This window comes from Crotalus tigris, unplaced genomic scaffold, assembly GCF_016545835.1.
Source record: "Crotalus tigris isolate CLP2741 ecotype Arizona unplaced genomic scaffold, ASM1654583v1 scf7180000017639.5415321, whole genome shotgun sequence".
Lineage (NCBI taxonomy): Eukaryota > Metazoa > Chordata > Lepidosauria > Squamata > Viperidae > Crotalus > Crotalus tigris.
In genome coordinates this window covers 2,937,657-2,961,471 of record NW_024096532.1, presented here as the reverse complement: position 1 = coordinate 2,961,471, position 23,815 = coordinate 2,937,657, and the positions used below count along the sequence as shown (strand labels likewise).

The 23,815-nt window shown below is 41.8% G+C and overlaps 1 protein-coding gene across 3 annotated transcripts; it reads left to right on the top strand.

The window, feature by feature from the left end:
- Nucleotides 1–867: 867 nt before the first annotated feature.
- On the top strand, nucleotides 868–22,683 carry KMT5C (lysine methyltransferase 5C). Of its 3 annotated transcripts, XM_039335159.1 has the most exons (10): nucleotides 881–932; nucleotides 6,157–6,247; nucleotides 9,734–9,873; nucleotides 10,521–10,686; nucleotides 11,493–11,602; nucleotides 11,789–11,952; nucleotides 14,800–14,819; nucleotides 15,401–15,537; nucleotides 16,071–16,255; nucleotides 16,973–22,683. In XM_039335159.1, the coding sequence occupies exons 3-10, from the start codon at nucleotides 9,764–9,766 to the stop codon at nucleotides 17,815–17,817; spliced, it is 1,737 nt and encodes a 578-aa protein (XP_039191093.1). In that variant the 5' UTR covers nucleotides 881–932; nucleotides 6,157–6,247; nucleotides 9,734–9,763; the 3' UTR covers nucleotides 17,818–22,683. The 3 variants fall into 3 exon arrangements, with proteins under 3 accessions (XP_039191092.1, XP_039191093.1, XP_039191094.1); XM_039335158.1 differs by lacking the exon at nucleotides 6,157–6,247 and having other exon boundaries at nucleotides 868–932; XM_039335160.1 differs by lacking the exons at nucleotides 881–932; nucleotides 6,157–6,247 and adding an exon at nucleotides 1,215–1,343.
- The last annotated feature ends 1,132 nt before the right edge of the window (nucleotides 22,684–23,815 follow it).

The following is a 23,815-nucleotide window of genomic DNA, read 5'->3' as shown; positions in this document are numbered from 1 at the left end:
GTTAAGGCATGCGGATAGATCAGTCGAACCAATAGAGAATGGCGGCATTATGGCGGGAGATTTCAAATGGCGGTATCTACAGAAAGGGCAGCGAGGCTCGGTCAATGGATCTCCCACCTTCAAAACGATTACTATGTCAGGCTTAGGAGAACGCTACTCTTTTATCAACAAGGATGAGGGCACGCCCACAGGAAGTGAAGAAAGAGGATGATTTGTTCCAAGTTTATTGAACTATCCAATGAGCTTTGGAGCCATGTCTTACTCATTGATAAGCATTGCGTTTGACCAATGAAGATAAGCGGGGGCGGGCTGTTGCAGCCTTTGTAAGAGAGGGCGGTTCCATTTATTTGACATTCAATTATCCAATAGGGAAATATTGCTCTGTGCCTAATATGCGCAACAAGCATGCTGTAGGCAGGACGCTGTTCCACATAAGGCGCGACTGGAGGAGGAACATGTAAACAATTTGATAGGCAGCAGATTTGTCCAGTCGGACACGTAAGCTGGGGGCCGCGTCCTCATTCGACTTCGGAAGGCGGATTCAAAATTAATAGACATCATTATCGTCGAATAAACTTCGACTACACCCCCTCATGTGAGCAGATGTAGAAAACAAAGCACACGAACGTACCCTATCGAACCGAGACACTCTTTCCAAAGGAAGTCTCTTTACACCAATCATCACCAAGCATGCGGGTGGGCGGTCCAGGAGGCTGTCTTTTCTTCAGGGGCACAATGGAGGCACAACGGGAAGAAGGTGGGGCCGCCTGTGATTGACGGCTGAGCGTGGCCAACGGCACCCCGTGATCACGGGCCCGGGAAATTGATAGGCATGCGAAAGGGCGAATCGTATGGGGGAAGAGGTGGGCGCGCTCGCGCGTTGTGAGGCGGGCGAACCAACAGCGGAGAATAAGAACGGAGCGCTCGTGAAGGTCTGCGTTAAGAAAGAAAGGAAGAAAGGGGAGGAGGGGAGGAGGGAAAACGAAAAGGGGGGGGGAAAGGGTGTGGGGGCAAAGTCCTTTGGGAACGCCGGAGCTTGAGGAGGAGGAGGGGGGAGGAGAAGGAGAACGCGGCTCTCTGGCGCGCGGGTGATTACACCAAGGCGCGGTGCGCGTGGAAGCCCGCGAGGAGAAGGGGGGGTGGGGTGTCTTGCGGGGGGTGGGGGTGAGACGGAGAAAATCTGCCTGGGGTCGTGTGCGGGTTGCGCGAGGCTGGGGCAGGCGCAGGTGCCTTCGACTCCGTCTGTCAGTTGGCCAGTCTCTGTCTGTGGGGAAGGGACCAAGAAACCCCCATTCTGCCTTCCCCGCCCGCACTTCGTTTCCTCTTCCAGTCCAGATCCTGAGGTAACAAAGCCCGCAAAGGGGCATTTCCTCTCAGGGTCAGAGCTCCTCCTCTCCCCTCCTCTCCTCTTTCACCCTAAATAGCCTCTATGAATAAAAAGCCCCATTCCCTCATGCGCTCCTTCAAAGCCAGGTTGCCATTCTCTACCCTTCAAATAAAGGCTTAGGGTTCATTTAAGGCAGTGGTTCTCAACCTTCCTAATGCCGCGACCCTTTAATACAGTTCCTCATGTTGTGATGACCCCCAACCCCCCATCCAGCTGGCCGGGGGGGGGGTATCAAAAACTTGACCAAAAAAAAGAGAGGAAAAAATGGGAAAGTATAGGTAGTCCTTAACTTACAACAATTCGCTTAGTGAATTGTTTGAAGTTACAACAGCACTGAAAAAGCGAATTATGATCATTTTTCACACTTATGATTGTTGCAGCATCCCCAGGGTCATGTGATTTACATTCGGATGCTTGACAACTGATTCATACTTATGACATTCACAGTGTCCCAGGGTCATGTGATCAATGGCCAGGAGGTGTGGCCAGCTGATCACTCAGGTTGCAGAGTGTCTGTGGGGGAGGGAATTTGTGGGTCTCTGGGATGGGACTAGGGTGGGTGCCTGCCTTCCTTCCCTCCCTTCTCTCTCCTTGTCCCTTCCTTCCTTCTTTTCTTCCTTTCCTTCACCTCCCTTAGTCTCTTCCCTCCCTCTTTCCCATTGTCCCTTCCTCCTTTCCTTCACCTCCTTCTTAGTCTCTTCCTCCTTCCCTCCCTCTCTCCCATTGTCCCTTCTTTCTTTCCTTTTCTTCACCTCCTTCTTAGTCTCTTCCTCCTTCCCTCCCTCTTTCCCATTGTCCCTTTCTTTTCTTTCTTTCCTTCATCTCCCTTAGTCTCTTCCTCCTTCCCTCCCTCCTTCCCATTGTCCCTTCCTTCTTTCCTTCCTTTCCTTCACCTCCTTCTTAGTTCCTTCCTTCCCTCCCTCCCTCCCTCCCTCCCTTCCATTGTTCCTTCCTTCCCTCTCTCATTGTCCCTTCCTTCCCTCCCTCTTCATCCCTTCCTTCCTCCCCCCCCCCGTGCCCAGGAAGGGACAAGAGGAGGGGATAGGCTGCCAGAGGCAGAGGAGAGCTCCACCCAGATCACTTGCTCAGCTTCACCAGAAAACAAGCCGCTTGCTAAGTTAGCAGAAGCCTCAGGATCAGTGCCGGGCTACAGCTGATTCACGCTTCTGCTCAATTAGCAAGTGGCATGTTTTCTAGCAAAGCTCGAGCAAGTTTGCTGGGCAGGAGCCAAGGAGAGCTGCTACAGCTGACCTGCTTCTTGGCTGCTCTGCAAAAGCGTGGATCAGCTGTAGAGGTTCACCCCGATTCTGGACAAGAGAGAAGGAAAGAAGGACGGAAGGGACAAAGGGAAAGAGGGAGGGAAGGAGGGATAAAGAGGGAGGCGAAGGAAAGGAAGGAAGGGACAAGGGGAGAGAGGGAGGGAAGAAGGGACAAAGAGGGAGGTGAAGGAAAGGAAGGAAGGAAGGAAGGGACAATGGGAGAGGGAGGGAAGGAGGAAGAGACCAAGAGGGAGGGAAGGAAAAGAAGTTCCAGCCGACAGGCTTGGCAGCCCGGCTGCTGAGAAACAGAAGAGCGCAAAGCCAAGGAGAAGAAGGTGGCGGTTTCCTCCCAAAGGGGGCTCCTTTTCTCCACCCCTTCCCTGGGTTTATGGGGAATTTCTCGTCACCAATGCTGACAGGTGCTTCTTCGAGCCCGCCACGAGCTTTCTCGCCCCTTTTGCTTCTCCCCCCCACTTTTGTGAGGATTATGGTGCCCTTGGGAAGCCGATCGTGCTTTGAAGCTTAGGAGAGAAGGAGGAGTCCCTTCCTCCTTCCCTCCCTCTCTCCCTGTCAAGCCCCGGTGGGCTCGACATGAACGGGCGGGGTGGCAAAGGAGACCGGCGGCCATCGCCAGACCTCCCGGCTGACAAGCGCAAGTTTGGGGGTCGCCAGCTGATGGGCGCAGTAGTTGGGTGCTGCGGTGGCCTCCCCTTCACTGACCTACGTGCACGAGAAGAAGTCAATCCGGTTGCTGCACAATGAGTCTCTTGCTCTGCATCTGCGCTCTTCATGCGGGCCCTGCAGGGCACATTTGGTAGAGTTCGTGCAGACTGGTGCCAAGCAGCATATTTTCCACAAACAAGTGAGGTGGAGCGGAGGGGTGAGTGGGAGAGAAGGCGGTTGACAAACCCTGCCTAAGACCATCGGAAATATGTGCTCTCATCTCTTCACTTTGTGCTTTCTTAGTTCTGGGTTAAATATCTTCCCTTTATAGAGTTGTTCCAGAAATTTCCTATCCACAATTAACTGTGTTACACTTGGAGCCTGAATCCAGTGTAATAATAAATTTGAAGCGCTTGCCAATTATACACAGAGGAACTCCTCGACTTACAATCACAATTGAGCCTCAAATTCCTGTTGCTAAGTGAGACACTTGTTAAGTGAGTATTGCCCCATTTTACAACCTTTCTTGCCACAGTTGTTAAATGAATCCCTGCAGTTGTTAAGTTAGTAACCCGGTTGTTAAATGAATCTGGCTCCCACATTGACTTTGCTTGTCAGAAGATCAGAAAAGGTGATCATATAACCTTGGGACACTGCACCCGTTTGCAAATATGAACAGTTGCCAAGCATCTGAATTTTGATCATGTGACCATGAGGATGCTCCAACAGTCATAACTTTGAAAAATGGTCATACATCTTTTTTTCAGTGTCATTGTAACAATCACTAAATGAATGGTTGTAAGTTGAGGACCACCTGTACAGTCTCACACACTGCTGCTACAAAGTTGCTACTTGAGGCAGGTTTTAAAGCTTTTTTGAAGTTTTTAAAATTACTATTGTGTATTAAAAACAAGTGATATGTGTTGATTCTTCAATATGTGTTATGTGGTAGTGATTATACCTTTTGATGGTTAGGATAGTTATAGAACACTTTAAAGGGCAAGCGTCTGTTTTTTTGATTTTGGTCTTCAGAGTTTTTCCCCCCCAATAATGAAATTATAGATTAAATATAAGCAAAGATAGTTGAATTAGATCTTCATCAATGAATAAATCATAAATATTAGCACAGCAATCTGGCATGGGAGGCTGTTTAAGGAATGGGAATAAACGTCCCAATTGTTTCATATTCAGAACTTTCTTCTGCCCTGCTGTTACCTAGTTTGATAATGAAATATCTGCAAGAAAATAACCAAGCTCAGAAAGCACCAAGGTCCCCACAGCCCAACATTCAGCTATAAATAATTCTCTTCTATTGGCACTTTCTTGCTTACCAGTAATTCTTTTTTCTAGAATTTTCTTTTTGATATGTGTACAGTTATCACTGGCTTTGATGTCTACTTCTGAAAAGGACTCAGGTGTATGGAATCATAATGCTTTCCCCTTCATAGCAGCCTGAAATAATATGTTTTATCCAGTAACTGTATGGTAGTGCATCTTATTTTATAAACAAAATTAATAATGTGAATATACTGTTAAGAAAGATATCTCAGTAATTTTGTTTATACAGTGCAAATAGCCATAATGCGGTATCTCTATTTGCTGTTTAGTATGACGTATGAATGGAACCAAATATAGTTTACCCAATAAACTCTGATTTGGTTAATGTGTGATAGACAAGCTAAATAAGAGGACTGAAGAGGATTTGAAACAATTTTGAAAAATAGGTTGACAGAATCATATATTGGGAAATAGCAAATGTCTTGACTCTGTATTCTTTGCCCCAACCTGATGCCTTCCTGAGGTGCAATGGGGTGGCATAGTTTCACTTCCTGATGTGCATTGAGCAATGTTTGGTGGCATAGAGCTGCATTTAATCTTTTGAGTGAATCCTACGACATGATGAACAAAACAATGATGCAAATTGTGTGGATCTATTTTTCTTTGGTTTTTAAAGATGTTTGTTTTTTAAAAACTATGTTAAGCTTACTGTAAGACGTGCAGTTTCAAGCTTTGTATCTCATATGGTAACAAATATTCCCACAGGGGTTCCGCAGTAGCAGTCAGAAGAATCGTAGGGTTATAGTTTGTCATACTTGTTTCTACAAATTTTAATCTAATTATTACATCTGAAAAGTGCGAGGTTAGGAAATATTGCTTTTTATCTACTCATATAAATGCTAATTTATTTAAATTATATAATGCTAATATAACCATTCCCAAGAAATTCTGCCCTCCTGATGACTAACTGCTTTTTTCTTCTTATGGCATTGCTGGGAATTGGGAGAAGAAAAGTAAGAAACTGCAGCCTGTTATAATTCAGAAAACTAAAGCCAGGAAATTCTCTGGCCCAGATTATGAAACAGGAATTTGCATGTAAATAGACTTGAGCTCCCTACAAATAGAGTAGAACAATTTTTAATTAACACCCTATCTCTTTTGAAAAAGACTTTTGAGAAATGCTTAGTACTTACTATATGTAGCGAAGAAGTAAAAAGTTTCAACAACTCTACCTTAAAATAGGCATAGGTCTGGATAATTTGTAAGACTATTTTCTCTGCATTCAGGCCCCAAATTCCTGACTTTTTAAACTACATGAATTCTGTTTTTTATCTCATCTGTGCCAGAATATTCTTTTATCGTTTCATACAGCATAATTAAACCATGAACTAATCGCATACATTGGCTCTGCCCAACATGCTAGGCTAAAAATATTCTGTTTGTGGTTCAGTGTGTCATGTTAAATCAGAGAACTAGGCTGAATAAATTGTGGTTCAGTTAACCCAGGCATGTTAAATTCGCAATGTCACGTGACGTCGCGTGACGTATCAAGATTTTTCTCCATTGCAGGCAATGGGATGGGTGCAGTTTCGGCATGACGCATCCAGCCCGCGGACCGGCAGTTTGACATGCCTGAGTTAACCATAGGTATTCATTTCAGGTGAGTATAGTTATTCTCTCACTTCAAATTATTACTTTGGCCTTCTTAGCCATATGGCTAAGTAGGAGGCAACACCTGGCTGGGCTTGGAAGATAGGTATAATTGGGATTGGCTAGTATTTGAATAGAAACTATAGCAATAGGATAGTCTGAGAAGTTGCAAACGAAAGAAGGCAGTAGCAACTTACTTCTATATTACAGCCAAAAAACCTCCATTAACTGATTTACATTTATAGCAGTGGCTCCCAACATTTTCTCGTACCCCTTATAAAAGTTCAAAATAACGGCAATGAATTATGCATATAAACCATAATTTTGAAAACCCAAGTTTTTGCACCCTTTAGAATATCGTCTCACACCCCCAGTTGGCAATCCCTGATTTACAGTATATCTTGCTGTAATCCAGTAAGACTTGCTGGTACTACACAACTGCTCAGGGAGTTGGTTAATTAAAGGCTTGACAAGAATGTTGACTTGATATCCCAGTATAGTTTTCACAGTATCATGATTCTCCTAACTGAGCAGTTGATGTTCTCTTGCAAAACTTGAAGATACTGTTTTCATAATAAGAATCCTACCAGGAATATAGACTAAAAAGAGTGAAGACATTTGAAGGATATCTGGAATATAAATTGCTTTTGATTCAGTTAGAAGCCGAACGGGCAAGTCTATTGCAAGAAATAGGGGTCTTGCAAAATTATCTGGGATGAGTTTGATTCTGTTAGCTCTGAGGAAATGGCTAGGGTACTAGTGATATTAGCTTTGCCACTTGTTGATTGGATCCTTCCTTTTCCTGATTGGTGAAGGCCTCTAAGGAGCTGATAGAAACTGGATCAGAGAAGTAATGAATACATCCTTGAGAAAAGGGGTGGTTCTGCCTGCCTTGAAAGAGGTGATGTAGTGGTGGGATTTAGCCAGTTCGCACCTCTTCGGCAGAACCGGTAGCTAATTTTTTGTTGCCCAGGCCCAGAATGGACTTCCGGAAGCGGCATCCACACAGAGAACCAGTTGTTCACATATTTGAATCCTACCACTGAGATGATGGTATACTACCCAGGATGCTGTAACACTTTAATACATTTCGTTGGAAATGTAAGCTTAGAGTCTATGACTAAAGCAATGTATAGGCCTGAATGAGTGGATAAATAGTTGAACACATACATAGTATTTGGCTCAGCTATCTGGTATGTGCAAACTGCTATCAGGAGACAAGAGGAATTCTCATATTTTTATATGAATCTAGAGTCAATTTGCAGCATTATCTCTTATTCTAATGGATAAATGGTTCTGCTGGCACTATTCTGGCCTCAACTCTTGAAGAATAAGTATTCGCAAACCAGTAATTCTAGCCATCTGGGGGAAGAATGGTAAAGGAGGTCCATTTCTTTTACCAAGAAAGTCCTTGATATGGATTTGATGAATCTGAGAAACAGCAATGCAGTTTCTATTATGTTTTTTTCATCTCTCAGTGAAGATAGGGGAACATTCAGTCTATTGAAATCAACAACTTTGGGATAGCAAGCACCAAATGAACCTGCTTGGTAAACCAATTAATATTTGAGGATTACTGTTGAAGAGGGCCTAATGTACTTGATTTTTGGAGTGGGATTGGGTTTTCATTTTATAGGGTTTCTTGGCATTAAATATTCACTGTTAAGCAGTGAACTATGTAGAAATATCATTTGTAGGGGGTGATAGAGTGAGTTTTTTGAGTAGGTGGTGTAAAAGGTTTTGGAAGGTTTAAAGAAGTAGTGGAGAGAGAATTTTTTAACAGATTGGGACCAAATTAGAAATTTAAATTCTTTGGACATTTTGACATCCTGGAGAGAAAAAAATTACATATTTATTTCTCTGCTCCTTCTCATAGAAACATATATGATACAGGGGAGAAATCCTGAAATTTCTGGAATGTTTTATTTTCAGGCATATATATTCATGAATTATACAGTTTATAGTACAACATAAACTGCTAATGATAATATTAATAAAGTATTAAGTTTTGGTCCTAAGCTATTGTCTTATATATCTGTGTCACAACTGTTTCGAGAGAGAAGTGAAAAATGCATGAACAATGAGGAGACTAGGCATCAGTAGGTTTGGAATATTTCTAGTTCCGGTATCTCCAGAACTAAAAGGAGGCTAGAATTCAAGAAACAGATGTTGAATGTTTCTGTATTTTAAAATGTAGTCTCTTTGGTCAAATTCATCTTTTGGTGATGCAAGTGGTTTGCCATTTCTTTACAATGTTGCTTTGACATCCCAATCTAGTTTACATCTCAGGGATGTAAACATCTTCTATCTAAGGTTAACCAGGTCCAACTCCTGCTTGTCTTGTGAGCGTCACAAAAGTTAGTCAGATGCTGCCACCTGCTGGGTATCTATTCCAAATATTCCCTCTAGGTGGATTTTAACTCCTGTTATGGAGGGCATCGATTTGAGGAAGATAGAACAGGAAGAATTATTTAAGGTTTTAGAGCAGTGATGGCGAGCCTTTTAGAGACTGAGTGCCCAAGCTGCAACCCAAAACCCACTTATTTATTGCAAAGTGCCAGGGCTGCATCAGCATTGTGGTGCCCTCAGTGGGGGCATGGGGTGTGTGGCCCACTGGGTGGGCGTGGCTGCAGTGGTCACAGTAGACTGGGTGAGTGTGGCCAGGGCCAGTCCCTTGCCATCTCCGGGGTATCCCCAGGAGGCCACCGCCACTTGCTCGTTCACTTCCTGCCCTGTTGCTTCCAAATGCCATGTGCTCGCTACTCTGGTGAACTCTGCTGGGGCAATAGCGCGCGTGCCCACAGAGAGGGCTCTGAGTGCCGCCTCTGGCATGCGTGCCATAGGTTCGCCACCACTGTTTTAGAGTCTAGATTCCTCCATAAAAATATTTGTATTTCATGTTTTGAGTTATATATTATGATTTAAAAACATTTTTCTAAGATAATATTTCGTATTATGTTTCCTCTTCCCCTGGCCATGGAGAATTTTGTTTTGTTGATCAGATCAGATCAAATGAAAGTTACATGAGCCTCAGGCTTAATAAAGTGGCACTAGGAGATTTGTCACAATATTAAAAAGTTACATAAAATATAAAGCATAATGAAATAATTTTTGTTTATCAATTCAGTTACTGATTAACCTACAGGTATAAAAACTGTGTTTCTTGGCATACTTTAGTTATAAAAATTGCAACACACAATGGAAACATCAACATAGTACAAACAATTTGAGCAAATGTGGCAAAATGCTATTTTTTTAGTTTTTAAATTAATTTTAGTTTATTAAAACCATTCTAATAAAGGTTGACTTTCTTGAAAAAAGAAATCTCAGTGTATGTGCAAATAGCAAGTTAAATTATGGTAGAGGTCATAGGTCATAGGGAATCTTATTTTAATGTCTGATAGTCCTGCTTTTATTGGAGTTTTCATTCAGATTCCCCACTTCTCTGTGTATTTCACTTTAATTGTTTGTCTTGCTTCTCTCTTGTGGCTAGCAGAGTTGAGAACAGTATGGTTCTAGAAAGAAGATGGGCTCCACTCGGTTAACTGCAAAAGAACTATGTGAAAATGATGATCTTGCCACAACGCTAATTCTTGACTCTTACCTTGGCTTTAGGACTCATAAAATGAATGTAAGGTAAGAAATAGGAATGGAGATGGAATAAGTCTGAAAATTAAGATTGTAAAGTGGGAATGGATAGATAGACAGATAGATAGATAGATAGATAGATAGATAGATAGATAGATAGATAGATAGATAGATAATAGATAGATAGATAGATAGATAGATAGATAGATAGATAGATAGATAGATAGATAGATTTTTATATCTTTGGATATTAAGTGCTGAGGATAGAGAGCATAGGTCAGCTGGCTCAGGAATTCTGGGAGTTGAAGTCCACGAATCATAAAAGAGCCAAGGTTGCCTACCCCTGGTATAGGTAGTCCTTGACTTACCACAATTGGGACCAGAATGTTGATTGTTGATGGGCTATGTATCTGGCAGAGGCCTCCTGTGCTATAGCAAGCACTGTTGCGCAGCTGAGATGGGAGAGATAGGTGAATGAGGGGAGTTGCAGCACCCCTGTGATTGCTAGTGCAAATAGGCTGCCAGGCACCTGAATTTTGAACACATGATTGCAGGGGTGCAACAACCATAACTTGTCCATTTAGCACCGTTGTAATTTTGAAAGGTTACTGAACTAATGGTCGTAAGTCAAAGACTACCTGAAAGGAGGAAACAAATATGTTACAAAAGAAATTCTTCCTCTTTTATTTTTATAGCCCACTCCCAGCCATCAGGAGGAAGCACCATTTACGGGAGGCAGTAGAAGCTTTCCGGAAGCGCAAGGACCTAGAAGCAGCATATCAAGCCTTGATGCAGGGTGGCTGGGCCTGCCAGTATTTTGCAAACCGGAGCCATCAGCAGGAAGCTGCCTTCAAGAGTCATGTACAATCCTGGTTTTTACCTTTTAGTGGCTGGAGAGCATGTTGAAATTTGAAAAAGTTATTTATAGAGACTTTTTTATCCCAATCCCGTTTCTTTTGGATTATTACATTGTGGGTCTTATCCTAGTCAGCATGGCAGTTAGGGTGGTAGGAGTTTAGTTTAATACCATCTCAAACGATCAGGTTTGGAAAAGCTGTTCCATAACATGTTATTTATTATTAAAAGTGAATCATGGGGCATATTCTAATAATGTATGGAAGTTAGAAAAAAGTACTTATCCTAACCTAGTCTATGCCTTCCTTTTCTCTAGCCCAAATTAAATGTATTAGTGCTCTGGCCACAAACAGCCTACATGAACTTTGTAATTAAGTGACATAAAATTATTAGGCTATAACCTTTTTTTTTTTTTAACTTGACCGTTACTTGTAACACAAGCTGGCAGTGAAGATCCACAAAGGCTGGCTGTGGATGAAAGGACCAAGAAGTATCATTTTCTTCTTTTTTATCTTTTTTAGCTTTGATGTTTTTAAGCATCTTCAACTTATGTGAATGTGAGCTTGATAGAAAGAAAATTGTTTACAACTATAGTGAGATACATTTTATATGGGAAGAGAGTAAACATATTCATAGAAGTGATATGAGCATTGTCTCTGACTTAGTTCTCCACTGATTCTTTCAATTAACTCCCTTGCAGTGATTTTATTTTATTTATATCGCACCTTTATTATTTTTTTATAAACAACTCAAGGCAGCAAATGTATCTAATATTCCTTCCTCTCTTCCCTCTCCCCCCACACCCACCCCAGATTTTTCGGTACCTTCGCATTTTCCTTCCTGAGAGTGGTTTTGCCATCAGACGCTGTAGTCGATATTCCTTAGAAATAAATGGAGCCCAGGTAGTGTCTACAAAGTCATGGTAAGTTCATACTACTACTGCTTCCCCATGTGGCAAAATTGTTAACTTGCACGCTGGATTATACCAACCAGCATGCAAAGAAATGGATAATAAAGTAACCATGCATTTGCTCTTGAATGTTTTATTTAAGATTACAGCAGCATAATCCTCTGGATAGGTAAGGTTATTTTTTTCCTCTCCCATAAGGAGAAAGAATGATAAACTGGAGCTTTTAGAGGGCTACATTGCAGAACTGACAGAACCCGACGAGAGCCTTCTCCGAGCAGGTGAAAATGACTTCAGCATCATGTACTCCACTCGGAAACAGTGTGCCCAACTTTGGCTAGGGCCTGCAGCCTTCATTAATCATGGTAGGTGGAAGCTTTCAGGTGCAAGTTAGAGAGGTAGTTGCCTCAAACTGTTTAAATTGCAATGAAAATGATAATGGTAAGTTTTATATAACCGGTCTTATAACTTAGACTAACTGATGAGGAGAAGTAAGATAGCTATCTATCCCAGATCAGAGATATTCCAGTCAATAGTCTAGATATTCTAGTCAGTTATTTGGGAAATTGAACTTTCTATAGTTACCAATAGGGATATATCAGAACTAAACAGTAGTGATGACTGGTATGTAGCAAATATGCAGTTGTCATTAATGGGGTGGTACAGCAATTAGGATTCAGTTGAGAATATATTATTCAGAGCTCACATGGGAGTGCTCATTAGACTTGTTGACGTTTCTTTAAATCCAGTGTGGCTTTTCTTGGGCTACTGTGTGAAATGAGGGAAAGACACAACCTCTTTACAGAATTGCCACAGGAACTGTGTGAGTGTCCCCAGATCTCCAAATCACATTTTCCCCTTCAAATCTGAATTGCTGCATGATCCTAATTACAGTATTAAGAATTAATCATCTCATTTCAGTTAGCTTTGTAGGTGCTTCTGACACAAAGACAGACAACACTCTACACTTAACAACTTAATTGGGTTGCCAAAACTTGCAGTGTTTTTCATTGACAAAATTTAATTTTTTTTTATCTTGATGTCTATATACTGTTTCAGTTTTCTCTTAGGAAAATGAATATATTTTCCTAGTTAATATGATTGACTTGGTAATAATGCTAAAGCATATTTTATTATAACAATCATTATCATTGGATAACCTATAGATGAATTGTTCCTACTAACATGGTTTCTCTTGAGATATATTTATATTTTAGTAAAAGGAAAAGAAAAAAGGCATTGTGGTTGCAATGAATCATTTCTTTGGTAGAATTGCTGAAATTTAAAGGCATTGAGGCTTAAAGAAGGACAATTTTGTTCCAAAGAAATACAGATGCCCCTAATTATCTGCCCAGTTAATGACTGGACAGAAGCAGTTTCTTTGTAGTCAGTGGCCTAGTCACGTCACTCTGTATGTGCACCTGTGCAAGTTATCTCATGGTTATTTTCTAAATTAAGTATTTCCCAAGAATTGTGATTATTTTAGTAACTGGGAGAAATGTGGCTGCTAACTATCAATATAGATGGCCTATAGATTAAAGTTGCTTGGTGCTGTTTCTTGTGTCAGCTTTCATAGTGAGGGATATTTAATCATGTGAATACTGTTGTAGAAATTGAGAATTTGATATAATTTTGATTGTGAAAGGGTTGATGAAAAATTAGTTTGCAGTGTCTAAGGAACTTCTTATCCTAAATGCATTTGAAAATCTAGTCAGGATGTTATGTTTTATGTTGAATAGAGGACTATTTACTTTTTTTTGAAGCTGGAACCAAATTCTCTAAAAATTTAATCTTAAACTTGTGTCTCATTCATTTAAAGATTAGGCATAAAAAGACATTAAGAATAATAAGCTGTTTTAAATTTATTATTTATTTATTTATTTTTCATATTTTTAGATAGCCAAAATGGGAGATGTTTGTTTACAACCTATTGGTGAGGCAATAGTCTGTTAAGAAAGCTTCCTTAGTTAATTGCTTGAAATGCTGCATGAGTAAGGTTTTGAAATGACCAAGGGATTATCTTTTTTTTAATAAAAAGTTTTTTATTTATAGTACAGTTAAAAACAAAGATGGACATAACATGACATTCCAAAATAAATATTCCTAACAATTTGTTCCTCTTGATACATGTAATTAATACATAGTTCTTGATCTCTATATAAACATATTTTTCTATACAATGCAGTTATATATACAGTTATATATAATTCTATCTTAACGCTAATTTAAAACCCGAGCAGTTCTCCTTGATTCACACCAGTGATAAAATTTGTCCCAGATCTCGAAATAGTCTGATTCTGTCTTATCCTTCATTTCCATTGTAAGCCTATCCATTTCAGCACACGATAAAATTTTATATATAATCTCTTCTTCTGTTGGGATTCCTTTATTCCTCCAGTTTTGAGCATACACCAATCTAGCAGCCGTGAGAATGTGTAACATCAAATAAAACACTCCTTTGTTGTATTTCTGCATGGTTATGCCTAGTAAAAAGAGTTCTGGTCTTAACTCTACCACTAACTTTAATATTTCTTCCAGACATTTTTTAATCTTATTCCAAAAGTCACGGGCTCGTGGGCACTCCCACCACATATGATAGTATGTCCCTTTTGCCAATTTACATTTCCAACATTTAGAGGAGACATTTGGACCCATTTTAGCTAATCTTACGGGTGGGAGATGCCAGACCAAGGGATTATCTGATAGACTTAGGGTTCAGAATTTAACTGCAAAAGGCAATAATAAATTGAACTTTCTTAAAAGCTTCTCCTTATTCGGCCACAGAACTCATAGAAAAACTTACTTCCTTTCAGTATTTTAAAATTTTCATTAAAGGTATAAGACATAAGGCACAATTGTTTTGCACTTTATTGAGTGAGAGGGGTTTGATATGCTAATGTACTTGTACAAATGTCAAATATGCCGCCTTGAGTTCATAACGTGGAAAACAGTGAGGATTTAATCCAAATGCAATACTTTTCTTCGGCTGGATTTCCATAATTTGCATTGCACCTACTCAATTGATTCAGATTTGTAAATGCTTCTAGATAAAGCAAAATGTCCTGTTGAAAAAATGAGCAAGTTTTCTCTGCTGCAGCTTCTGCTAAGAAGGAATACTTGTAATTCATGTTTAGCTCTTTTTTAAAATCTCCCCTTTTCTTCTTATTGTTCCCCTCCAAAATGTAATTCCTGCTCACTGTGCAACTAATCAGACTGCAGACCAAACTGTAAGGTAAGCTGTGTTGACTTATTGTTGGGGCACAGGATGCTATTCGTTAGGATACGAGACTCTGAACTTGGGATGAGGCCTAAATGTATTACTGACTAGAGTGAATAGGAACGAGTGGGAATATATTTCGGGAGAGGTTGAAATAGACCAGGAGCACAATATACTGTAGTAGTGTCTGGAAAACACTTAGGAGGAGTTTTGATTGCCTGAGGTAGAAAAGTATCTCTTTGTAATCCTAGGAACTTTACCTCATTAATCTTCTCATTTTTCACTGGAGGTACAAGACTTTTTTCCCCGTCTTGGAAACTGGAAATATGATAGAGTTTTCTATTGTTTAGGATCAGAAGAAATCAAATTCTCTTTGATACCCTGTTTTGCAAAATTGTTCCACAAAGGCGTAAGAAGTCTGAACAAATAGCTTTGAGAAAGAATTGATGTGAAACGTGGGCTTTCTGAAGGGGAAGAGGAGACTGCTTCATTCTCCCTCTCCCCTGGGAGTTTCTTGGATCTGCTTCTTCTCTTTCTTTCCTGGCTAGCCTTTCTTTCCTGCTTTTTCTACCCCTAACCCATTGTTTGCGCTGCAGTTTGTCCCAATGGATGGGAACACGGCTTGTGTCAAGGTGCTGCGGGACATTGAGCCAGATGATGAGATCACATGCTTCTATGGCGACGGCTTCTTTGGGGAGAACAATGAATTATGCGAATGCCACACTTGTGAAAGGTGAAAATGGAAGGGAGCGCAATCTCAAATGTTGGGAGCTGGTTGGGAGTGGGATTTCTGAGTTTCTGAGAAACAGTTGCAGGAAAGGAAACCAAATGATAATCTCCATTAATTCTTGTCCCCATCTTCAAGTGTTTTCGGCAATCATTCCTGGCAAGAAGTGCAGACTGCTTAATGCCCAGGTGTAAACAAGCCTTAGTTCTCAAGGGATGGTTGCTAGCGAGCCTAGGATTTTGAAAGGGGAGGGGCAGTATTTGTCTTCTATTATCACAAGAGCCCTGGAAAGATCAATGATAACATCTAAAAGCTAGAAAGAGGGAAGTTATAACTGTTCTGACACAGAGTTCAACAGTGGAACATCCTTAGTGTTAAGTTTATCGTGTCTTAATTTTGCATGCATTTGGTAAGTGCCCTGGAGTTTGTTTTCTCCAAGGGTAGAAAAGGATGTATAAATATTTTGAGTAAACAACACTCTTTTTGATTAATGCTGGGCTGCTCCTGATACTGCCTCTTATTCTCAATTTTTTTCTTAGGAAGGGGGAAGGAGCTTTTCGCCTTCTGAATCAGACACCATTGGTAGCTACCTCAGTCAATGAGAAATACCTACTGAGAGAGACAGATGGCCGTCTGCAGAGGTGGAAAAAGCAGTCTTGCAAACATGCTCAACGTAATGTGAAAGCAGGACACAAAGCCCGGCGCAGGAAATCACAATTACATGGTGAGATATGCAAAAATACTTAACTGGAATGGATTTTGTGCATCATAGTGCTGTGCAGGGCAATATGGTTTGCATTTTCCCCTGTAACATCATAATATCCATTAGAATGAGGACTCTGTTACAGCCCTGTCAGCCCCAGGGTTCCACAGCAATAGTTATCTCTAACTTCTTTTGTGGTAGCAAAAATAAAGTAGTAATTTCTTCTTTATTAAAATGGATACTCAAAAACTATTCTAGCTGCAGTATTAGATTAAAGCCTGGCAGAACTAATTGGGTAACCTAATATTATAGTTCCTGCATTGGGAAATGTAAGCAATGTTCAGATATTTGGCTTCCAAGTGGGAAAGATATACTACTCTGTTCCTGACTCCTTAATGTTTTCTGGGATCTTGAGCATACTGTGTGATTTCAGGATAATGCGCAGCTTCTCTGTGGGACTGCTGACAAGCACAGTGAGGTTACCTACTGGTATGCCAGACCTATTTTAAGAGTCAAATATTTACATGTTCAAAGAAAGAGTTTATAGGATTATGGAATGTCAGGGTTGGGTGCTGAAGTGGTCATATGCTCAATTCATCTTCTTAAAGCCCTTGGAAAATCCAGGGAGAAATGGAAATTGCCTATTGTGTAGTGAAGATACGGCAGCTGTATTAAATAAGATGAAACTGGAAAGAGGAGGGACATTCTTATAATTGATCGTCTCTTTTCCTTTTCTAGGTGCTGTACACAGATATACCACTCGCTGGTACCTTAAGATGCTGAAGCCTTTACACATCCCATTGCACAACTGCTTGGCCTGCAGAGCACGTGGATGCAAACTCCGTAAGCAGCCTCTGGTGTGTCTGCTTCCTTGTCCTCCTCCTCTGTTGCCTGTATTGCACCTCAGGCAGTCTTTGATAAACAAGAATTGCCACCCTGAGACGCAGCAAGACTGCTCTCTTACAAAGATGCACAATGGCCCTGAAAGCCCGGGCGTGGCCAATCAGGGCAGCCTGGTAGTGAATCTCGGGAAGAGAATTCCCTTGGACTGGGCAAGGTTTCATAGGGAAGTAGCGTGTGACATTAAAGAAGAAAAACTTTCTAACACTAACGAGGAGTTTAGCCAGGGGACCGAGGAATATGATTCAAAGGATATGGAGGAAAGTCATGCTGATGTTAAAGAAACCCATGAATCAGGATCTGGGGTTCTCCATTCAGGAAAGCTAGTCCCCTTTGATTCTTCAGGTTCTCTTTCATCCAGTCAGTTTTTGTGCAGAACAAGAAGCATGGCTCAGTGCCAAGCTCACGTTTTGCCCCAATCTCAGTTGTCATTACCAATGGTAGACCCCAAGCTTTCCCAGTATGCTCACGTCCGCCTGGAAGGCCCACTTTTTGGAGGCAAGCAGTGCTGGCAGCAGCTCCCTTCAGACAACGTGGAGAAGGAACAAGCCGAGGAACAGCATCTTCCTAAGCGGATGGTTTCCTTTCCCCCTTTTGTGCCACCCAAACGGCTTCGACTGGTAGTGAGCCATGGTTCCATCAACCTTGAGGTAGCTGCAAGCTCCTGCGAGGAGATGTCCTGATCTGGCTGAACTCCTGTGACTGAAAACGAGACTTTAGCTTCTTAACTGAATTTACCCATGAAAACCATCTACCAGAATTTGCCTGAAATTATCCATCTTTTTGTTGTGCCCTTCTCCCCATCACCTTGTGTGGGTTGATAACATCTCTTCTGAAGTAATGTCCCCAGTGGGCACAAGGCTGCCTGTGCTAAAAACGCCTTGTGTTCCACTCCTACTTTTTTCCATTGAAATTGATATTTCAGTTATCTTTCCAGAGTACTTCCTTTATCACATCCTCACGATTCCTTTAAAAGAATTGTTCTCCACTACTTTGCCAAACTTTACTGTATAGTCTTGAAACTTAAGCCATATAGTAGACTGCATGGATTGCCTCCTGGTCTTTTCTTTGAACTCTACTTTCTCTCCCACCGAGTCCTTTCACCTCTCTACTCGATATCTCCATGCTCTGGTTTATGCACTGTAATTATAGACTGCTTGACAGATGGACATGGTATTTTGGCATTTATTGTCCCTACAGAGTGAGGCAGAATTGGTGAAGTGACTTGTGGAGAAAAGAAAACCAGCATCTAATCAGGGAAGTCTCTTTAAAACTTATTGCGAGAAAACCAGCAACCAGAAGTGCACATTGGCATGCAGCCTAAACAGTTCAGTCCATTTAGCCTGAAGGCTGTTTTTTTGCTAAACAGCCTTATATGGGGGATTAAATTGTTCTTGCTCCTCTTCTTTTGCCGTCTCACTGTTCGGATGCCTATTGTTACAAGACATCTAATTTTCTAGTTTTGGAAGCTACTTTTATATTAGTTATTTTGCGTGACTTATTTCTTCTCCCAGCTAGAGTTTTAAACAGGTGTCTACTGGGCCTTTTTAGAATCTTAATGAACTTTAAATATTCAGGTGTTTTATATTTGATAAAGTTGAGCTGCTTGGCTCAGGGGCATTGTGATAAAGGGGCTTCATTTTGTAAGAGGCTGATGAGCAGGATAAAAGTTCTACTCGGTTTAATGTGGCCTAACTCAGTTCAAAGTCACACATGGTAAGTGGATTTGCTGTATATTTCTCCCACTCAGTTTACCATGACAGGACTTTGAACAGGTAGGGCACATTCTGGTGTTAGAAATCTGAATGCAAGGTATATGGGGAGAGATGGTGGCAATTGAATGGGTGAAATGTTGCAATTCAAGCTTTTCCTTTAAGTGCTTGCTTTGTTTTAAAATTTTGTGGAATCCTTTGTGGTGTTGACTTTGGATACATATCCAAGAGTCTTAGAACAGTCTGGTGTTCCTTTTCCAACTCATTCCTTTTCTGTTTGTTTGGTATTGTAGTTTGGTGCAGTTAGTGTTAGAGAAGCTTGTCCAGCCAAGGTTCTTTGATCTCTGAAGTTGGAAAATCTGAATTTTAGAGCTTTTAGAGTAGCAACTAGTTTGTCTGGCATGCATTTTTGGACTGACATACATAATGTATTGCAATTGTGGGTTTTTCATTGCTCTGCAAAACAGGTGCTGATTCCTGGGAAACCACTGTAATTTTGTAAGTAGTTTATAGCTATTAGCTTTGAAGAGAAAGGACGAGCTGATGCTGTTCAACCTGTCCTGAGAACGAAATCTTAAGAATAACCATAGACAACGCATACTTATGTAAAAATATCACAGAAACAATACAGATACAGAGACAATAGAACAGTTTTCCACAAATTGATTGGAAAGGCATAACAATAGCATATTTTGGTAACCATTTGAGTATTTACCTATGGGTGATTCATATTGTCCAGAATTACCATTGTCTATGGACATTCTTCCTTTTGCTCCCATGGATTTATATGAAAAAAGATAGTTTAAAAAATGTTAGTGAGCTTAATAAAGGTGGTCCTCAATTTATGACCATAATTGAGACTAGAATTTTGATCGCTGAGTGATGCAGTCATAAAGTGATGTAATGTGACCACATTACTCAGTGACTGCAATCTTGGTGATTCTTGTTGCTGCTGTTAAGCAAATTTTACTGGTCATTACTCAAAGGCCCACCCCAGGATTTGTCCCTGCCAGACCTGAGCCTCAATAAGGTAAATTCCACCAACCTGCTTAGCTCTTCCTCCCCGCCCTCCTTCCAATCTCTGCACTTTGGGCTGTCCTGTACCCTGCTCCCATTCCAGTTGCCCTCGCCATCCTGCACTCTGAGACCCCCACTGCCCCAGCTGACCTTTGCCGCCATCTTCTTGCTTCCTTTGCTTACCCACCCTGGCTATTGGGCTGATCTGGGACTGTCTTCAAGGTGGGGGAAAAAAGGGAACCAAGTCCATTCCAGAGCTGCAGTATGCCAAATGCGCTGTGTTCCTGAGCCAAACGGGGCTGGCTTTGTGCTATAAAAGGGAAAAAGTATGAAGTAGCTGCTGAAAGGGGCTGCTTCGCATTTTTTCTTTTACACAGCAGAAAGCCAGCCCCATACATCCCAGAACATGGTGCAAAGGGGCGCTTTGGTGTGCTGTGGCCCACCAAAATATCCCTTTTAAGCTGCTTTGTCCTTTTCCTGAGCACAAAGCTGGCCCCAGACCAGGCATACATTGTCAGTAGTGGAGAGAGAGAGAAAAAATAAAGTCAACTGGGACAGCAGAGCACAGGGTAGCAGGGGGCCAAATGGGAATTGGGGGGGTATAGACAGTGGAAGGAGTTGAAGTGCCCCTGTGGTGGTAGGTGTGGGCAGGCTGCTAACCACCTGAAGTTTGATTATGGGGGCATGCAATGGCTGTAACTTTGGGCATGGATCATAAGTCCCTATGTTCCACTTCGTTGTAACCTTGAATGGTTGCTGAACAAATGGTCGTAAGTCAAGGACTATGTGTATCACATTGCTCACTAAAATAATTGAGACGTTGTACATCTTTTCCTGTTCTGTAAGCTTGCTTTATATGTGTGAAAATTTAAATAAGGCACTTTTTTCTTTCTCCAAAGTTCTGTACATTAGTAATCATTTTATATTTCATAATAATTATTCCATTGATTTCTTATTAATTGCACATTGTTGGTTGTGTCACAGAATGTGGGGTTTGCTATGTATGATTCTACTATTAATGCCTATATGTGAGTGTCTATGAGAATAGTTTTGACCTAAATGTGAGATGATGTCTCATTAGTTTTTGAATTTTAAAGAGACTTCTACAAGATGTGCATTTTCTGCACAGCATAGATGTACGTACTAAAAAGAAGTAGAGGTTTTAGTGGTTTTTCTGAGTTTGTGGCTCCTATTAACACGGGCGCCCAGACTTGCTTTCTTGTTTGCTACTTTCCACTTATGGATGTTCCATGTTAGTTAATAGTTGGAGACTAGTGGCACAGCCTTTAGATAGTGATGGTAATGGGGGGAGGGGAGAGAGGAACAAAGAGGGCAAGATGGTCAAGGGTTTTGTGTGGGGAAAGGTCAGGGGTGGGAAGGGTGGATATTGCTAGTCAGGATACTGTACACTCTCTGTGAAAAGACAGGCTGGGGCTGAGGTTTCACCTTCCCGTGCCTCTCTTTTCTCCATCTTTCCTGGTGGGTTTATGGTTTGTGCTACCTTGCTTGGGAAGGGAAGCATCAAGGCATTCTTGCATCTCTGACTTCAGTCTTCTTTCAGTCCAGTGTCCGTTAAGTCCTGTCTTTTCTTCTTCCACTTTCACACTTTCAGATTTAAAAAAAACATACGTGTTCTCATGAGGTGGAGTGGTAGCAAATCCAGTTGTTTATTTTGTTGTAGCATCTTGTATGGGTAGGTTTTAAAATCAGCCTCTTCAGCTCCAGCCTCTGCTTGTTTCCCAGATAATACCATGGTTTATTACATTGCTTCTTCCATCTTTTATAAGACTTTTCAAAAATGCTTTTGAAGTGGAGCCACTGTATCCCCATTTCAAAAGAAAGATTGAATTCCACTTCTCCATAAAAGTTATGCTCAGGAGGGTATGTTAAGATACCTTGATTTTCACACAGATGGGAAAAATAAGTAGCCTGGACACTAGGGAAGGTCTCTGGTTGGCTGGGTTCCTCAGGGAGTGGTTTGGTAGAAGCCTGCATATAATTTTCCTCCCCAGGTTTTAACCACAGTATATCAGTCCAACTACCTGCCTTTTGTGGTGGGGTCATTACAAACTTGCTTCATTAAGAAACAAATCACTCAGTCCATAATATGCACTAACTAGGATTGTGGGGAATTTGCTCCATTGTACTACCCCGTCTCTCCACATATTTGCAATTCTTTATTTAAATGGGGGATTTTTCCAAACTTCAGCATCCAGAAGAGAGGAGAGTCCAAAGGGGTAACGTGGGGCATATTTTCAGGGGTGTGTGTATTCTGAAAAAAAAAAAGTAACATAAACCAAGCTCTGAATTTACATGAATTGTGAAAATAAATTATTGGGGCCTTTTTTGTACCATGGGCAATATGTTATAGGAAAAATTGATTAGTGTGCCCCATCTAGCCTAGCTGGTCTATATCTTTACAAATCTGTCATCCCAGTGTCAAGGGGCCAGGACTTGTTAGATGGAAGAAGTTAAACAGGACCCGCACTCAAACTCAAATCTGGCATTGGTACAGCGTGATTGAGTGCACACAGCCCTGGGTGTATATTAGTTTGGTCTGAGCAGAAGGAGAGGGTGGGGTGGGGGTAAGGGGGTTGTCTGTATTTTTAATGGTGCTATATTTGGAAGGGTTGATGGAGGTTACTCTCAGCTCCAAGTGTGGAAATTTGGGGCCTCAGGGTATTTCCTGCCCCATGATCAGGCCGGTATCCTGAAGTGGGGTAAAGGCAGAAATGTCTGTTTGTATTTTTAATGGTGTATGTTGGGGGAGGGGGTGCATAATACTTTTTACTTGATTGAAATAAACTCTTTTAAAACTTCCTGTTTCTTGATGTTGTGATATATGTATTGAGTGCATAACAAGGCTTAATGCAAAACTGCCTATTATAAGATCTATTTGCAGAATTACTTCAGATATAACAAATGCTATTTAAAAAAATGAACTCTAAAAACTATTTCATTATCCAGACTGATAAATGAATGTTAAGGACATTAGACTCAATGTGTATTCTTCTCTCTAAGGCAGGGGTGTAAAACTCAATTTCATTGAGGGCCGCATCAGCATTGCAGTTGCTCTCTGGGGGCCGGGGTGTGTGGTCAGAGTGGGTGTGGCCTACTGAGTGTGTGGATGGAGTGGGTGTGGTCTGCTGGGTGGGCATGGCCAGCTCTACATCGTTTGCATCAAGGGTGCCTGTGGGGGCCTCAGCAGGAGTGAGACAGATCTGAGAGTCTCTGGCAGAAGGGTGTGGGATCAGGGCAAGTGCCAAGGCATGGCCCACTGGAGGAGCCTCACTGTTCCTCTCAGGCTGTGGGGGGGGGGGAACTGGGTGGTGGTGCGGGCTACCCGGAGCCCTGGGCAGCAGAGCTACCCAGCCTGGCCCTTGAGCACCTGCGGCACCAAGCCCAGCCCCAAGGAGGTGCCCAGCTGCACTTACCTCCTCCTCAAGACTGCTGCTGTTGTGCTTGCTCTCCTTAGCCAGGTTGCTCAAGATGGGTACGAGGGCAAAGTCAGAGGGAGGCCCATTCCCTCTCCATGGGAGGAGACCTGGCTTTGTATCCAAAGCTTCCTTAGCAATAGGATGGGAGACCTCAGGATAGGCCAGGAGGAGGGGGCAAGGGAATGGTAAAAGGGCAGCAGGGCAGGACTAAGGCAAGACTCCCCTCAGACCCTCCCTCTCTTTTCCTTTCTTCCTTCCTAAGTACAGAATGGTGGGAAAATATTTGAGATGAGGAGGGAGAAAAACAGGCAAGAAACGCAGCTGGGGAAGTGTCACCCTTCGTGAGGAATGAAGAAATGCACCATTGCCTGAAAGTGGCTAGCACAGGACCCTCACCTACTTCACATATCTGGCTTGGTGGGCTCTGGAGGAGGGGATGCCATGAGCAGTGTGAGAGTCAACATTACCTGAGCAATGCTGCCCAGCCCCCAACTTGCCTGGTTTCAGCAGGCAGT

Bases quoted from the DNA above. Each gene is read 5' to 3' on its own strand.
- KMT5C (XM_039335158.1), top strand. From the start codon at position 9,764: ATGGGCTCCACTCGGTTAACTGCAAAAGAACTATGTGAAAATGATGAT. The intron at 14,820-15,400 runs GTAAGCTGTGTT...TTTGCGCTGCAG, and splicing joins ACTGCAGACCAAACTGTAAG to TTTGTCCCAATGGATGGGAA. The intron at 16,256-16,972 runs GTGAGATATGCA...TTCCTTTTCTAG, and splicing joins CAGGAAATCACAATTACATG to GTGCTGTACACAGATATACC.